At 38.0% G+C, this 17244-nt stretch overlaps 1 protein-coding gene across 1 annotated transcript in view; it reads left to right on the top strand.

Annotated features, from left to right (window-relative positions):
• Nucleotides 1-17244, top strand: part of thsd7bb (thrombospondin, type I, domain containing 7Bb) — a 47975-nt gene that overhangs the window by 29098 nt on the left and 1633 nt on the right. Inside the window, exons 12-26 of the mRNA XM_016522029.1 lie at nucleotides 3027-3218; nucleotides 3311-3619; nucleotides 4387-4565; nucleotides 6016-6021; nucleotides 6217-6371; nucleotides 6833-6986; nucleotides 7767-7905; nucleotides 8011-8126; nucleotides 8220-8334; nucleotides 8993-9138; nucleotides 10468-10642; nucleotides 10824-10997; nucleotides 12156-12251; nucleotides 12416-12498; nucleotides 13634-13826. Coding sequence (XP_016377515.1) covers nucleotides 3027-3218; nucleotides 3311-3619; nucleotides 4387-4565; nucleotides 6016-6021; nucleotides 6217-6371; nucleotides 6833-6986; nucleotides 7767-7905; nucleotides 8011-8126; nucleotides 8220-8334; nucleotides 8993-9138; nucleotides 10468-10642; nucleotides 10824-10997; nucleotides 12156-12251; nucleotides 12416-12498; nucleotides 13634-13826 — 2232 coding nt within the window. The remainder of the gene's footprint in view (nucleotides 1-3026; nucleotides 3219-3310; nucleotides 3620-4386; nucleotides 4566-6015; nucleotides 6022-6216; nucleotides 6372-6832; nucleotides 6987-7766; nucleotides 7906-8010; nucleotides 8127-8219; nucleotides 8335-8992; nucleotides 9139-10467; nucleotides 10643-10823; nucleotides 10998-12155; nucleotides 12252-12415; nucleotides 12499-13633; nucleotides 13827-17244) is intronic.

The raw sequence follows: 17244 nt of genomic DNA, 5'->3' as shown, positions 1-17244 counted from the left end.
GCTCCTCATTGAGAACGAATGAGGCCCAGTATTTTACAGCAGGCTCCAAAATGTATTTGTACTAGGGATGTGCATCTCATGACTCAGGCCGATACGATACGCATCTCGATGCATAGCTAACGATACATTAAAGATACATATGAAGCAGCTACCGATCCAATGCGATGCTGTTACGATGCAGTGTGATCTGATTTTGGAGTGGGGTATGAGTGGTTATGAACGAATGAATGAAACGCATTTGTCCGTGTTTCACTCCGTCTCGAATCGCGCTCGCGGAAAGCGCTCGAGAAACAGTCTCTTTCGCTGCTCGGTACACTTTCAACTCGTTTTTTAGTCTCGAGCAAGACTGTACTTTTTTTTGTCTCGAGCAAGACTGTACGACATTCACGTTACATGATTTGACAGATTTTTACGTAGAACGGGTGACAGCGCACCGCATTAAAAGAAATGATCATTCATGTTTTCATAATCGCTGGCCAAATTCAAAAACGAAACTAAAATTAAATCATCTTTGAGAGCAAGGGGGCCCCCTGGTGTTTCGGGGGCCCTACGCAGCTTGTGTATTTTGCGTATAGGGAGGATCGGCTCTGGCTGTACCATTTATAGTTTGCAGAACAGATAGCAGAACATTAGAACATTACAATCTAAATTGCTTTTTAAATCATTAAAATAACTAAATTAAAAGTTAAAATCACTGAATTAAAAATGAACATAATAATAAAGAAAATGACTATATTTTAACTGCTATAAGAAACGCACACTTTACTAGCTTACATTTGAATTACCTATTACAATAGGTCATTTACAGTTACTGCTATCATAAAAATACACTTATATGTAGGTTTAAAATTCTACAAAAGACACATTTAATGTCCAACAACAAATATTTTAGCAAAATTTACCTTTTACTCGGAATTATTGCACTCCTATTCGATTGCGCTCTGTCTGTTTAGCGTTCATGCGCGCAGCAGCGCTCGTTGCTCTCGCGTAAGCCTCACCCACTCCTGACAGCAAAATGGATATGTTTGCATGACTTTCTAATATTTACAGATGAAGAATATACCTGTGACACACATGTCTGTTATGCACTGAGGAGAACACAACGTCTCGAATGCTTTAAACAGTGCAGATATATTTGCTGTTAGCCATGGTGGATCGATTTGATCTATGATCGACATTAAGGGCTGCTTAAGAATAAGTGTGCACAAATTAGTGAGATTGTGTGAACTTAATTTGTCGTTTATGGAACCTCTTTAGCCCCGATTGATCTGTTAGGTTATTTCAAGTCATGTTTTGGACTTTAATCCCCGCTTTTCCTAAGGTCTCCGTGGTGTGGTGATGCGTCATATTTACGCAGCAGAAGTGGTGCAGAGAACACAGGAACAAGTTGCAACACAATGGAAACAAGCTGCAACACAATGGGAAAAAGTCGCAATACAACAGGAACAAGTTGCAACACAATGGAAACAAGCTGCAACACAATGGGAAAAAGTCGCAATACAACAGGAACAAGTTGCAACACAACGGAAAGAAGCTGCAACACGACGGAAACAAGCTGCAACACGACGGAAACAAGCCGCAACACAACAGGTACAAGTAGCAACACAATGGAAACAAGTCGCAACACAACGGAAACAAGTCGCAACACAACGGAAACAAGTCGCAACACAACGGAAACAAGTCGCAACACAATGGAAACAAGCCGCAAAACAACAGAAACAAGTCGCAACACAACGGAAACAAGTCGCAACACAATGGAAACAAGCCGCAAAACAACAGAAACAAGTCGCAACACAACGGAAACAAGTCGCAACACAATGGAAACAAGCCGCAAAACAACAGAAACAAGTCGCAACACAACGGAAACAAGCTGCAACACAATGGAAAAAAGTCGCAACACAACAGGAACAAGTTGCAACACAATGGAAACAAGCTGCAATCCAACAGAAACAAGCTGCAACACAATGGAAAAAAGTCGCAACACAACAGGAACAAGTTGCAACACAATGGAAAGAAGCTGCAACACAACGGAAACAAGCTGCAACACAATGGAAAAAAGTCGCAACACAACAGGAACAAGTTGCAACACAATGGAAACAAGCTGCAACACAACGGAATCAAGCTGCAACACAACGGAAAAAAGTCGCAACACAACAGGAACAAGTTGCAGCAACACAACGGAAACAAGTCGCAACACAATAGAAACAAGTCGCAACACAACGGAAACAAGTCGCAACACAATGGAAACAAGCCGCAACACAATGGAAACAAGTTTCAACACAATGGAAACAAGTTTCAACACAATGGAAACAAGTCGCAACACAACGGAAACAAATCGCAACACAAGGAAACAAGTCGCAACACAACGGAAACAAGTTGCAACACAACAGAAAAAAGTCGCAGCACAACAGGAACAAGTTGCAACACAATTGAAACAAGCTGCAACACAACGGAAACAAGTTTCAACACAACAGGAACAAGTTGCAACACAATGTAAACAAGCTGCAACTCAATGGGAAAAAGTCGCAACACAACAGGAACAAGTTGCAACACAAAACAAGCCGCAACACAATGGAAACAAGTTTCAACACAATGGAAACAAGTCGCAACACAACGGAAACAAGTCGTACCACAACGGAAACAAGTCGCAACACAATGGAAAAAAGTCGCAACATAACAGGAACAAGTTGCAACACAATGGAAAGAAGCTGCAACACAACGGAAACAACCTGCAACACAACGGAAAGAAGCCACATCACAATGGAAACAAGCTGCAACACAACAGGAACAAGTTGCAACACAATGGAAAGAAGCAGCATCACAATGGAAACAAGCTGCAACACAACAAAATTAGTCGTATGCGTTGTGTTGTGGTGATTTTATTGTGTTGTGCACTGCTTGGCCACTATATTTAAGGGATAGTTCACCCAAAAATGACAATCTGTCAAAAGTGTCCAAAAATGGTATTCTACTTAGAGCACTATAGCTATTATTTAACATCTTTTCCCTCTCTGTCATGTTTTCAGAGGTAACGTGTGTTGGTGCGGATGATTCTCCAGCAGATATGACAGACTGTGTGAGGTGGGTTGGACTGATGCCCGTCCCGGTGAGGGAATGTCGTGTGCCATGCAGAGATGAATGTAGTTTCACGTCCTGGAGCAGATTCAGCCAGTGTCAAGGCTGTGGAAGTTGGCGCACTCGTTCCCGATCTCTGATAGGTAACATGTTCAACCATTAACTATTTTAATTATCAAAATGTTTTCCGAAAGCACACGCACCATCCAAGGTCCTCTTCCATTCAAACTCTCAGGTCGTAGTATGAAGCACTGGAGATGCCAACAAGAGGAGTCGTTTCCTCTGCTGGAGAAAGAAGCCTGTCCTTGTTCTGAATTTCACACCCAGCCTCAGGGTCCCTGGTCTCCTTGTTTGCTCTCACCAGCAAAGAACATTGCTGGCCATCCTTTCATCCAAGGAGTTTCCCTCCAAAGCCAAAAGGCAGTCCAGGGCTGGCAAGCTCAGAGGAAGAACAGCGAGTGTGGGCACGGAAAGCGTTTCAGAGCTCTTGCCTGTCTGGATCACATGGGACGATTGGTGGAGCCAGCTCTCTGCAGCAGCCCTGGTGATGCTTTCTTTCAAAAATCAAAAATCAAATTATTTTTAATGAAGAATATATATATGTGTGTGTGTGTGTGTGTGTGTGTGTGTGTTTAAATTATTTAGGCTAAATTACCTTTAAATGTTTATATTTTTTAATCAATCTATACTCAATGCCCCATGATGACAAAGCAAAAAACTGATTTGTGATTACTTGGCAAAGGATCTGAAGACTTACACTGCTGTCAAAAGATTTTTAATGTTTTTAAAGAAGTTTCTTATGGTCATCAAAGCTGTGTCTATTTGATCAAAAATACAGAATTTTTTTTTAATTTTGTGAAATATTAATACAATTTAAAATAACAGTTTTCTGTTTTAATATATTTTAAAATATAAGTAATTCCTGTGAAGCACAGCTGAATTTTCAGCATCATTACTCCAGTCTTCAGTGTCACATGATCCTTCAGAAATCATTCCAATATGCTGATTAAAAGAACAGTGTTTATTCAAAATAGAAATTTTGTGTTACAATATACACTACTATTCAAAAGTTTGGAGTCATTCATTTTACTGGAGTTAGTATTTATTTTTTTTATAAATTAATACTTTCATTCAGCAAGGATGTGTTAAATGAATAAAAAGTGATAGTAAAGACATATTGTTGGAAAAGATTTCTATTTTGAATAAGTGCTGTTCTTTTTTACTTTTTTTTTACTTTTTGGTTTTGTAGTATTATCATTTATATTGTATATTCCATGTACTGTATCTCTAAGGAAGTGTATGCTGTTACAGGATTTGAAGAGGAATCATGTCATGTACCCTGTTCTACGGACTGTAAGCTGAGTGAATGGTCGAATTGGTCCGCCTGCAGTGCCTCCTGTGGTGGGGGTGTAAAAGTTCGCTCTCAGTGGCTACGAGAGAAGCCTTTCAATGGAGGTCGACCCTGCCCAAAACTCAATTACAAAAATCAGGTGAGAATGATTGTTCACTTCAACTTGTACTTCATTGATCTTGTAAGAAATGAAGAAACTAATTAGTCCAAATAAGATGTGAGTTGTTCTGAGAACTTAAAATATCCAGAGACCTTTAGCTATTGTTGATAATAGAGCTGTTGAGTCTATTTAAATTAGCCTCGAGGAAAATCACCTGCTGTGAAATTATACATGCCCACACTTGTATGCTTAAATTATATGTGTTCATAAATTCATAAGTACTGTATCTTCATCTGTGTTTTGGAGTCACACAGGACAAGGCAGTGTGTGTAAACCTACAGTATAATTTATTATTCATTTTGCCTGGCTTTGAGGGTCTTCCCCAGGCTTCCCAGTTTGAGCTGTTTCCACAATGTTTCTCAACCACATTCTGTTCTAGTAAGACAAGACTGGAGAGGATCAAGACCTCCAGGGACTGAACCTCTTATCCCCCTGCTTTTGGCTCTTTTTTCCTTTTATTTCACTCTCTTTATTTTATATTCCATCGGGGCAGGTCAAGAAACATTAAAGTTTCATCTGTCTGAAGTGGAGTCAGCAAGCATTTCCTTCAGCTCAGTTTCTCTCATATAAATGAAACACTAAATAACTAAATCAACTCTATGGTTGGGGCGAACATGTTCTAATAGAAACTAATGGAAAATCTTTCCTTTCCTTTCTTTTCTGTCCCTTTCCCCTATTCTTTTCTCCCTTTCTTTCACTTTTTCCTATTCCATCTTTGTTTACTTTATTTTACATTACTTTTACTTTCCTCTTCCTCCTCCTCCGCTTTCACGTTTCTTTCTGTTTCCTTTCTTTTAATTTCCTTTCCCTTCTTTTGCTATTGCTTTCCTTTTTCCACTTCCTTTCCGTTTCTTTACTTATTTAATTTCTTTCCCTTTCCTTTCCTTTTTTCTTTTTATTCCTTATTCATTTGCTTTGCTTTACTTTCCCTTCCCTTTTTCATTTCCCCTTTCCTTCCCTTTTTCCTGTTCCATCTTTGTTTTCTTTTCTTTCCCTATTTAATTTTCTCTCTCCCTTTCAATTCCTTTTCTTTCTATACATTCCATTTCCTTTCACTTTTGTTTCCTTTCCATTTCCATATTTGTTTAATTCCCTTTCTTTCCTTGTTCATTTGCTTCTTTTGCTGTATTTCCCCTTCCCACTCCTTTCATTTCCCCGTTTCTTTTCATTTCCTTTCCGATGTCCTTTTCCTTTCCCTTTTCTTTCTTCTTTTCTTTTCCCCATTAATTTTCCTCTTCCTTTTATATCATTTTCTTCCTGCATCCATTCCATTTCCCCTTTCCCCTTTCCCCATTCTTTGAATTCCTTTTTATTTCCTTTTCATTTCCTCGCTTTTCATTCATTTGCTTTACTTTTCCTTTCCACTTCTTTCCAAACCTTTTGTGGTTTTGCTGCTGATCATGTTCTGCTGATTTGAATATATACAAAGGCTCAGGTGAGTACACTACAGAATTATGTTTTCGTGTGTGAATGTGTTTATAATATTTTGTCTTTAAGTGTATATGTCTGCTTGTATAACAATTTGCATGCTGTATTTTTTCTGTATATTCTTGTGTACACAGAGACACAAAACACACACTTGTGTGCATGCTGCCATAAATAAAAACATAGTTATCTTGTCTGTGCGCAGGTGTCTGAGGTACTGTCCTGTTACTCTGACTGCAGTCAGTATGTGTGGGAAGTGGAGTCCTGGTCCATGTGTGTGCTAAACCCACCAAACAATCTCACGAACGCTGAACCGCCCCAGCCTGTGTGCGGAGAGGGCTTCCGGACCGGCAAAATCCGGTGAGCCTTTAAATAAGCAAATAATCTCAGAAGTCATCAAAAAAAGTTTAAAAGAGTGTCTTTTAAAATGTCCCCATTCTGCCAGAGAACAGCAGCACAATATATTGTGTTTTACTTCCGTGGTACAATGATAAAACAGATCCTGTGTGTGTCACACAGCAAAATTGTCTCATAAGTCAGCGTTCAAAACCGAGGAGAGGTCACAACAGTGCCAAACAGATTCATGGGGTCATAACTCTGCTTCTTAAAGAGAAGTGAGGTCATAACTCTGCCCTTCAGACTAAAGTGAGGTCACAGAAACCATGGGTAATGTTATAACTAAACAACAACGTTTTCTGGTTGAATTTGCGCTCTCACCCTGATTTTCTTTGCTTAGGAGATGCCTAGACGTCTGAATTTTAGGCTCGTAATGGTTCAGTTTAAACGATAAAAGATAACATTTGTTTGTCTCCGACCTGAAGCTGCTTGAAAAGAGGAGGAGAAAACCAAGATGAGGTTGTGGATGACTCACTGTGTGACCAGGAGGAAAAGCCAATCACAGTCGAAACCTGTCTACTGCCGTGCCCCGCCCACTGTGTGACATCAGAGTGGAGCCAGTGGACCAAATGTACTGTGGTCAGTTTGACTGATGGATGAATGGATAATAAAATGTCCAAATGCCTTAGTAAATATACGATATTGCAGTGGATTTACCAAAATGATTCAGTAGTGCTAAAATACAGGATGGGTAAAAAAAATCTAAGTTTTATTATACTTAGAAATCTGAACTTTTTAAAATCGTCCTCGGGAGAATAGAAAAAAAACTCATCTTCCTCTTAGATGATAGACTGTTGAGAGTCCCTACAAGAAAGGACTTCATTAATGATTAAATAATCTTAATTCATTTCTAAAAATGCCAAAATCTGCATTGCTTATATTAAGGGAATGTTTCTTTACAGCTCAAATAACACACTTAACAGAAGGGCTTTACCAAAATAAGTTATGAATTTCTGCTTTTAAATTTTCCAGAATGACTTGTCCCTTAGACTTGTGTTGTAAATGCATTACAGTAAACACAATGAATGGGAAGTCCCCATTAGGATATATACAGTGTATGTATAAATTAAAAGGGTATGAATAATTATGCAATGGGATCACTTAAGTTTTCTATTTTTAATAAATTTGCAAAGATGTTAAAAACCTGTTTTTTGCTTTACCATTATGGTGTAAGGAGTGTAGATTGATATACTATATACTGTAAAGAAAAAAAAAGTAATTTAAAGCAGTTTAACGTAAGGCAGCAACATATCAAAATGTGAAAAAAAATGAAAGGCTATGAATACTTTCACAAGGCACTGTATTTAAGATTGTGTATTGGTGTATTTGCATGTGTGATTCATGCCTGCGTTCCTCCAGGATTGTAATGAGGGTGATGTGAGGTGGAGGAGTAGAAGTGTCTTGAGGTGGCCAGAAGGAGATCATACCTGCCCTGATCTAAACCAGACTCAAGCCTGTATCAATACGACCTGTCTCAAATACTCCTACGTTTACTCAGGTGCTGTTACAAGCATTTACACTTGCACAATTGAAAGACTGTAAAATGTAGTCTGTCCATGTTATGGAGTGAAGTGTGTGAATTATGTGTGTATATGTTGTGAAGACTGGAGCAGCTGTCAGCTCAGTGAAAATGCAGTATGCGGCCGTGGGATTAAGACCAGACTCCTGAACTGTGTCCGCAGCGACGGGAAGATGGTGGAACTGAGCATGTGCAAAGAGGTGACTGTTCTTTTCTCACTGGGACTCTTTCTCAACAAAAGCTCTAATGGGAATCCAGTTATTTTATTGTTTTCTTCTCTTTTTTTTTTTTAGTTGGGTCCTTCGCGTGGAAAGCTCTCTGTCCCCTGTGAGGTGGGCTGCCCCGTTAATTGCCTGATTACAGAGTGGTCCACCTGGTCAGAATGTTCACACACCTGTGGAAGCCAAAGTATGATCTCCAATTGATATCATTATAATGATTTTTTTTTATCAAAACCATAAGTGATCCTTTCCTTCTCAACACTGACAAACAAACAAACAATAATACATAAATAAATAAATAAATAAATATATTTAAAATAATAAATAAGTAATATTATTTCATAATCTTTTTTTCTTTTTTTTTCGTATTTTGATGAAAACGTGGTGCTTTCCTTTTTAATACCGGCAAATAAAATGAATAAAAATAATAATAATAATAATTACAAATTTAGTTATTTAATATTAATAAATAAATGTTTAATATTATTTTATAATATTTATATTATTATTTTTGAATAATATAACTTCATTTTTAGATGAAAACATAAGTGGTGCTTACCATTTCAACACTGGCCTGTAAAAATGAATCTAGTATTTTTGCAAAGATAGCACACAGCTGTTTTTCACCCTTGAGAGTTCAGTCATGCTTCCTTGAACTTGGCTGTTGTTAGGGGCTTAATTAAAAGCTTTTATCAGTCTCATTTATCTCAATTCAAGGCTCTGCCGGTCCCACGAGTAAACTCTTCCCAGAGCGCTTATTAAATTTCAGCATGCAAACAGTTCTCACACTGGACTTTAGCTTCTGATCCCATGCGTTTTTGTCTTGTTGTTTGTACATTTTCCAGGTCAAATGACACGATCCAGGGTTGTTTTGCAGCCTGCCGGTGAAGGAGGTCATCCCTGTCCATCTCAGCTCTCCCAGACTCGCCCCTGTCCCATCAGGCCGTGCTACAGCTGGATACTGGGGGACTGGAGAGCATGCAGGGTGGAGGTAGTATTGATGCAGTACACCTGATTGAGTTAAACTCAAACAACAGCCGCTGCTGCTGAGATGTTGTCCTTTACATGCACAAATGAAAAGACTGAAGAAATTCACATAACTGAAGGCTACTGCTTTCCATTAAACCGTCAAAGTGAATGCATCATGTCAGGGTTTCCCCTGAGCTCATAAAATCATCCACGCTGTGCCATTATGAACAGCCCTGATAGAGTTCTCTTTCTCAATCTCAGATCTGTATGTAGGTGCGACATCATATTAAAGTCAGTAATGGCAAAACCCTATTCACAAATGTATTTGTCCCCTACTGATTCATTTCACAACTAAAAGCATACAGTATGGGGGGGGGATTAAGAAACTAAAACATTTAGATAAATAAAAACATGCATTAAATTGATCAAAAGTGACAGAAAAGATTTCTATTTCAAAGAAATGTACTTTTGAACTTTCTATTCTATTTCTGACAAAAATGTATTATGGTTTCCACAAAAATATTAAACAGCACAACCATTTTCAGCATTGATAATAATAAGAAATGTTTCTTGAACAGCAAATCAGCATGATTTCTGAAAGATCGTGTTACACTGAAGACTGGAGAAATTGCTGCTGACAATTCAGCTTTGCATCATAGGAATTAATTACATTTTAAAATATATTCAAATAGAAAATCAAATAATTTCAAATTGTAGTAATATGTTGTACCATATGAGCAAATAAATGCAGCTTTAGTGAGCATAAGACTTCTTTCAGAGACATTTAAAAAAAACTTACCAATCTCAAACTATTCAATGGTAGTGTATGTCAGCAAAAAAATTAAAAAGTCAAAATGTACCTAAAAAGTATATCATTATAAATGAAAACAAAGATTCACTTTTAGTTATAAAAACAATTAAATAAGTACAAATGAAGTAAAAAATTATTTTTGGGGGTGTAAAATATGCAACTGTAAAGTATATTATTACAAAATAAAAAATGAGTCAGGGGAGCAACACACTTCTTTAGCCAATCAGAACAGCAAGCGATCAGAAACACTCTCTAGCTGTGAATCATTTAGCGGAGGCCTCCTCACGGTGTTGAGAGCCAATTTTATATTGGTTAAATCTGGAGCGATTTCTTTCTACCCACCAGATTTACACTTTCTAAATAACAGAATCTAGAAAAATGTCCTGATATATTTCAGCAGCGCACAGAAAATGAATAATACATCTCAATAGCCCAAAATAACATCGCAATCTTTCGATCTTCTAATCATGAAGGTGACAAGACAGCTGAAATCCTCTTCCGCTCTGTCTGTAATCGCTCTCTCTCTCTCTCTGTTTGCAGGGGGCCGACTGTGGCGAGGGAGCAAGTCGGACGGAAATATCCTGTGTAGTGCACTGGGGTTCTCTTTCAGGTCCTCCTCAGTCCATTCCAGTAGAGGATAAAATGTGTGTGGGAAATTCACAGAGCAAAGTCAGCGAGATGGAGTTACTGCAGCCCTGCACAATCCCTTGTCCAGGTCTGCATCTCACAAAACACAAAGCTAAATAATTACACAGTGACTACTTAATGGTGACATTGATCTAAATGAAGGGTTAATTAGTGATAAGGACAGGGTTAATCGCCTTTAATTAATCACATATGTCTTGAGGAGCTTTAGGCAACTGCTCATTGACTGTAATTTATGTCTCGCATGTCAGGAGAATGTCACCTAACCAAATGGTCACCATGGAGTTCGTGTCAGCTGCTGTGTTTGGATGGGCGGAGTTTTGAGACGTGGGGCCGACAGGCTCGATCTAGAGCCATAGTCACGCAGGTCCCGGAGAACCAGGACACCTGTCCCAGTCAGATGTATGAGACACGACCATGCCGAGGTTTGTGGGAAGCCATACAGGAGAAACACACCAAGCCGTCTGATTGAGTTTGAGTTTGACGCTGAAAATTGGTGTAATGGCTGCTAAAAATTCAGCTTTGCCATCACAGGAATAAATTACTGTTAAATAATATATAAACTATTTAGAATAAATAATTTAAAGGTATAATAAATTATTTTAAAATATCAAATAAATAACAGTTGTTTTAAACAGTAATAATATTTCACAGTATTAAATTTTTACTATATTTTTATACAAATAAATGCAGCCTTGGTGATAATGGACTTCATTAAATAGAGACTTCAGTAAAAAATATTACCGACCCTAAACTTTTGAACAGTATTTTTTTGTGTGTGTGTGTGTGTGTGTGTGTGTAAAACGTATATAATTATAAATAAAAATTAGGATTTTTTTTTGTGAAAAAAGTAGTTAAGTACAAATAAACAGTCAAATGCATTTTGAAGGTGAAATAAAGTAAAATTTAAGGTTTAAAGTTGTTGTTGTTGTTGTTTGTCATGAACATACTCCACTTATTCTCAACATTTTGATTGTCAGATATTGCTAAAGTACCAGTCCTCCATGTTTAAAAGAACACTATAACATGATGCTCTTTTTTTGTCTGGATGGGTAAATGTATTCAAAAATACATAAAAATGTAATTCATGCTTACAATGCTTTGATTTGAATACATCTCTTCTACGATGAGCATGTTTTTAATTTTTACATTAAAATTAATTTTGATATATATTTTTTTGTAGGGTTTTAAGTAAAAAAAATAGGGTGATAAAACCACTGTTACTTTGGTATTATTTACAGTATATTGTTTTTAATATTTTTTTGTTAGCTTTAGTTTTTATATATATATTTAGTTTCTATTCGTTTTTTATTTTTCAGTTTTTTACATTTTAGTTTAGTTTCAAAAGTTTTTAAAATAATTTTTTTTTTTTTTTTTTTTTTTTTTTTTTTTTTCAGGTTTGAACAAATAAACCCCTTTTCTCTCTTCGCCTTGGACAGTTCCAAGCTGTTGTTTTGCCAAGCTGTTATTTCTTCTCTAGCTGTTTGAGAAAAAGCTCCAAGATGAAGAAGTGATAGACAGGAAGTGTTGTTCAGCCACTAAACCAGAAAAGCACGCTAGTGTGTTTCTGTCTGTTCTTCCAGGAGGAACGTGTCTTAGTTATGAATGGATGACCGGTGAATGGAGGCATAACCGTAGACTGGTGTGGTGCCAGCGCTCTGATGGTGTCAATGTCACAGGTGTGCACTATTGCATTAAGAATGCATTAATTCTCAAAATAGTATCATTAAAAATCAACTTCATATCTTATTTCATAGCTTTTTTTAGGCGTGGAAAGGACTTGGGAAAACATAACGTCAGATTTTAATTTTAGCCAAATGTAATCAGTGTTTCTCTACATTAGGAGGCTGCATTGCTCAGAACCAGCCCTCTGCCATACGACAGTGTCACCCTCCCTGCACCAAACCCTTCTCCTTCTGCACACAGGTGACACCCAGAACACTGTCAACACACAATCTCATTCATTATTGGGTGAATCTCACAAAGAATGTCCAGGTCCAATTTCATCCCAAAACTATAAAAGGACCTTTTTTATTGCATTGTGACAAAGTTTATTTTTTATGAAAATGAAGCGCATTTTCCTCTCCTTCCTCCCAGTAGAGTTATTGTTAATTAAAACTAAAGTGATTAAAAATCATTGTCATAACTGAAATCAATCTGAAATAAATGTATTTGATGACATTTATAAATGTATGAAATTCATAAATGTTGCCTTTGCAACTGACTGAAATAAGTTGAAATAAGTACTAAAATTACTAGAACTAAAACTGAAATAAAATTTATTAAAACTATAGAAATATCTGCAAAAAACTAATAAAAATGACAAAAGCACATAACAAAATTACTAAAGCTTAAACTAAATTAAAATAAAAATGGAACATAAAAATAAAGGCCAATTCAAATTATTAATAAATACTATAACAGTATAATATAAATACTACTAAAATAACACTGCCTTCCATACTCTAATGTGTATGGATATTTTGATTCTCATCTGGTTAGATGCATTGCTATAATGCATAAATGTAATACTAACCATTTAACATTTTTTCTTACATGAATGAGAATATTTCTTCATTACAGTAACAAAAACTGGGATGGTTGTGATATGTATAATAATAATGGTCGCTGTTGTTGTTACTGTTGTTATTTCTAAGTATGAAATAGGGAAAGTGAAATATGATAGTGACATGTTCTTGAGAGTCACCCTTTTGATAATACAGCTGCAGTTAAACCATGGTTTTGGATAATGGTAACATCACCCAGTGCCTTAATTACAATAATGTAACATTTACCAACAGTGAATCCTATTTTAATATGAAAATGAGTAATGACAGATGCTGAGAGTTTATAAAGTGTGGTATCATTTGGCAGTCTATTATGGTGAGATGTAAATACCTTCATTATCGCATATCACAACTTCATCTCACCCTCTAACGCCATGCAATTAACAACTGTATGTCTATATGTGCAACGTAGCAAATCTCAGTATCCAGCTGTCACCATGCTGCCCCATCACTCTGATGATGGCTCTCATAAACTCTCTCCATCTTTCGGTCAGAATGGAGTCTGTGGTTGTGAGAAGGGCTTCACGGAGGTCATGACCTCTCACGGGTTCCTTGACTACTGTACCAGAATCCCAGGTCTGGACCATAAGAAGGCAGATGTAAAGACCACCGCAGGCCGTCTTAGACCAGAGCACGCCCGGAACAAGAACCATATTAAGGACTGGGCACTGCAGCCTCTTGGACCAGGTACTACCAACACCCATATGCTTTCCTACAGAGTGCTGCAATGTTTTTTTTTAGGCCACCTTGAAATTAGCATCACCCATCACTCTTTCTGTTAGCTTTTGGATTGTTGTAGAGAATAAACTCTGTGACCAACAAAAGTCTATGATTATGCATTAGCATGCTGTAGCACACCCTGGTTCCCAATAGGATTTTGAAGTAAAAAACTAAACGAAAGATAAACAAACTACACCATGGTTGCATGATTTCAACCTCACTGCCATTAATCTTCCAGCAACTCTTTCAGTCTCTTTCAATAAACGCTTCAACAAGTCTTTATTTAAAGTTCACCTATTGTGCCCCTTTTTACACTATGTAGTACAAGTCTCAAGGTGTCCCCAGAATGTGTCTGTAAAGTTTCAGCTCAAAATACCCCACACATCATTTATTATATCATGTGAGTACTGAACTGAGTTATCTTTAATGTCTTATTGAGCTTAAACTGTCCAGTACATACAAGTTTATGTTAAAAACACACATGAGTTACAGTCGGTTATGTCTGTGAAGGTAAACAGCTGGGAAAGAAATTGCATGTTAACATTAGATCTGTGTGGCAGCAACGTAATATACAGTAAATAAATCAATAAATCCACTGCTCTCTTGTCTCCTCTGAGGCTAGGACTCTAAATAGTTTCTGTGCTCATCGGTGCAGCCAAAGACAGAACAGTTAGCATGCTGTGCTCAAACTTTCGCCATGGCATTAGAACTGGTGCACTATTGTCGCTTGCAAAAACAAAATGATTGCGCCGTGGGTGGAAACTTACAGATTAAGGGTTGGTAATATTATAATAAGATCCCCTTTCTACATCACAGGGGGAGCGAAATCTGACGCGCTCATTTTTTTTTCACACGCTTGCAGAGAAAGGTTTACCAAAAAAATTTACTGTGTTGTTTTTTTTCACGTTTTCTGGGTTGATAGATGCACCGGGGACCCGATGATAGCACTTAAACTCAGAAAAAGACAGATTTTCATGATATGTAACCTTTAAAAAACCTTTTCCCTTAAAGTTTGACTTGGAATAGTTTTCAAAAATGTGATTAGAAACACAATGAGGCTGTAAAAGCAGACTAGCAAGTCGATGAGTTAACGCAGTGGTTCCCAACCCTGGTCCTGGAGGCACCCCAACACTGCACATTTTGCATGTCTCCTTTCTCTGACGCACCAATTTCAGGTCTTGGAGTTTCCTAGCAAGTCGATGAGTTAACGCAGTGGTTCCCAACCCTGGTCCTGGAGGCACCCCAACACTGCACATTTTGCATGTCTCCTTTCTCTGACGCACCAATTTCAGGTCTTGGAGTTTCTACTAATGAGCTGATGACCTGAATCAGGTGTGTTTGATTAAGGAGTCATGCAAAACATGTAGTGTAGGGGTGCCTCCAGAACCAGGGTTGGGAACCACTGAGGCCCTGTCTGCACGAACGCGGTTATTTTTAAAACTGCAGCTTTTTCTACGCGGTTTGGCCGTTCGTCCATACGCAAACGCAGCACCAGGTCACTGAAACCGAACATTTTTGAAAACGCCTGCCAGGGTGAAGATTTTCAAAAACTCCGGTTGCAGTGTTATCGTGTAGACAGCGAAACTGGAGTTTTTGGCTTGTGACGTCGGAGCCTGCGCTGTTATCTCCGCCTACTGGAAACTTTTTCAGGCTTCTGATTGGCCAACATGGCTTTACGGTTGAGATTATATCGCCACCTTACAATAATGTAACATTTACCAACAGTGAATCCTATTTTAATATGAAAATGAGTAATGACAGATGCTGAGAGTTTATAAAGTGTGGTATCATTTGGCAGTCTATTATGGTGAGATGTAAATACCTTCATTATCGCATATCACAACTTCATCTCACCCTCTAACGCCATGCAATTAACAACTGTATGTCTATATGTGCAACGTAGCAAATCTCAGTATCCAGCTGTCACCATGCTGCCCCATCACTCTGATGATGGCTCTCATAAACTCTCTCCATCTTTCGGTCAGAATGGAGTCTGTGGTTGTGAGAAGGGCTTCACGGAGGTCATGACCTCTCACGGGTTCCTTGACTACTGTACCAGAATCCCAGGTCTGGACCATAAGAAGGCAGATGTAAAGACCACCGCAGGCCGTCTTAGACCAGAGCACGCCCGGAACAAGAACCATATTAAGGACTGGGCACTGCAGCCTCTTGGACCAGGTACTACCAACACCCATATGCTTTCCTACAGAGTGCTGCAATGTTTTTTTTTAGGCCACCTTGAAATTAGCATCACCCATCACTCTTTCTGTTAGCTTTTGGATTGTTGTAGAGAATAAACTCTGTGACCAACAAAAGTCTATGATTATGCATTAGCATGCTGTAGCACACCCTGGTTCCCAATAGGATTTTGAAGTAAAAAACTAAACGAAAGATAAACAAACTACACCATGGTTGCATGATTTCAACCTCACTGCCATTAATCTTCCAGCAACTCTTTCAGTCTCTTTCAATAAACGCTTCAACAAGTCTTTATTTAAAGTTCACCTATTGTGCCCCTTTTTACACTATGTAGTACAAGTCTCAAGGTGTCCCCAGAATGTGTCTGTAAAGTTTCAGCTCAAAATACCCCACACATCATTTATTATATCATGTGAGTACTGAACTGAGTTATCTTTAATGTCTTATTGAGCTTAAACTGTCCAGTACATACAAGTTTATGTTAAAAACACACATGAGTTACAGTCGGTTATGTCTGTGAAGGTAAACAGCTGGGAAAGAAATTGCATGTTAACATTAGATCTGTGTGGCAGCAACGTAATATACAGTAAATAAATCAATAAATCCACTGCTCTCTTGTCTCCTCTGAGGCTAGGACTCTAAATAGTTTCTGTGCTCATCGGTGCAGCCAAAGACAGAACAGTTAGCATGCTGTGCTCAAACTTTCGCCATGGCATTAGAACTGGTGCACTATTGTCGCTTGCAAAAACAAAATGATTGCGCCGTGGGTGGAAACTTACAGATTAAGGGTTGGTAATATTATAATAAGATCCCCTTTCTACATCACAGGGGGAGCGAAATCTGACGCGCTCATTTTTTTTTCACACGCTTGCAGAGAAAGGTTTACCAAAAAAATTTACTGTGTTGTTTTTTTTCACGTTTTCTGGGTTGATAGATGCACCGGGGACCCGATGATAGCACTTAAACTCAGGATTTTCATGATTTTCATGATATGTAACCTTTAAAAAACCTTTTCCCTTAAAGTTTGACTTGGAATAGTTTTGATTAGAAAGATTAGAAACACAATGAGGCTGTAAAAGCAGACTAGCAAGTCGATGAGTTAACGCAGTGGTTCCCAACCCTGGTCCTGGAGGCACCCCAACACTGCACATTTTGCATGTCTCCTTTCTCTGACGCACCAATTTCA

The sequence above is a fragment of the Sinocyclocheilus rhinocerous genome, unplaced genomic scaffold, assembly GCF_001515625.1.
Source record: "Sinocyclocheilus rhinocerous isolate Xijiao unplaced genomic scaffold, SAMN03320098_v1.1 scaffold899, whole genome shotgun sequence".
In the NCBI taxonomy this organism is placed as follows: Eukaryota; Metazoa; Chordata; class Actinopteri; order Cypriniformes; family Cyprinidae; genus Sinocyclocheilus; species Sinocyclocheilus rhinocerous.
The sequence above is the reverse complement of the archived record's forward strand: the minus strand, read 5'-3'. Positions and strand labels throughout refer to the sequence as shown.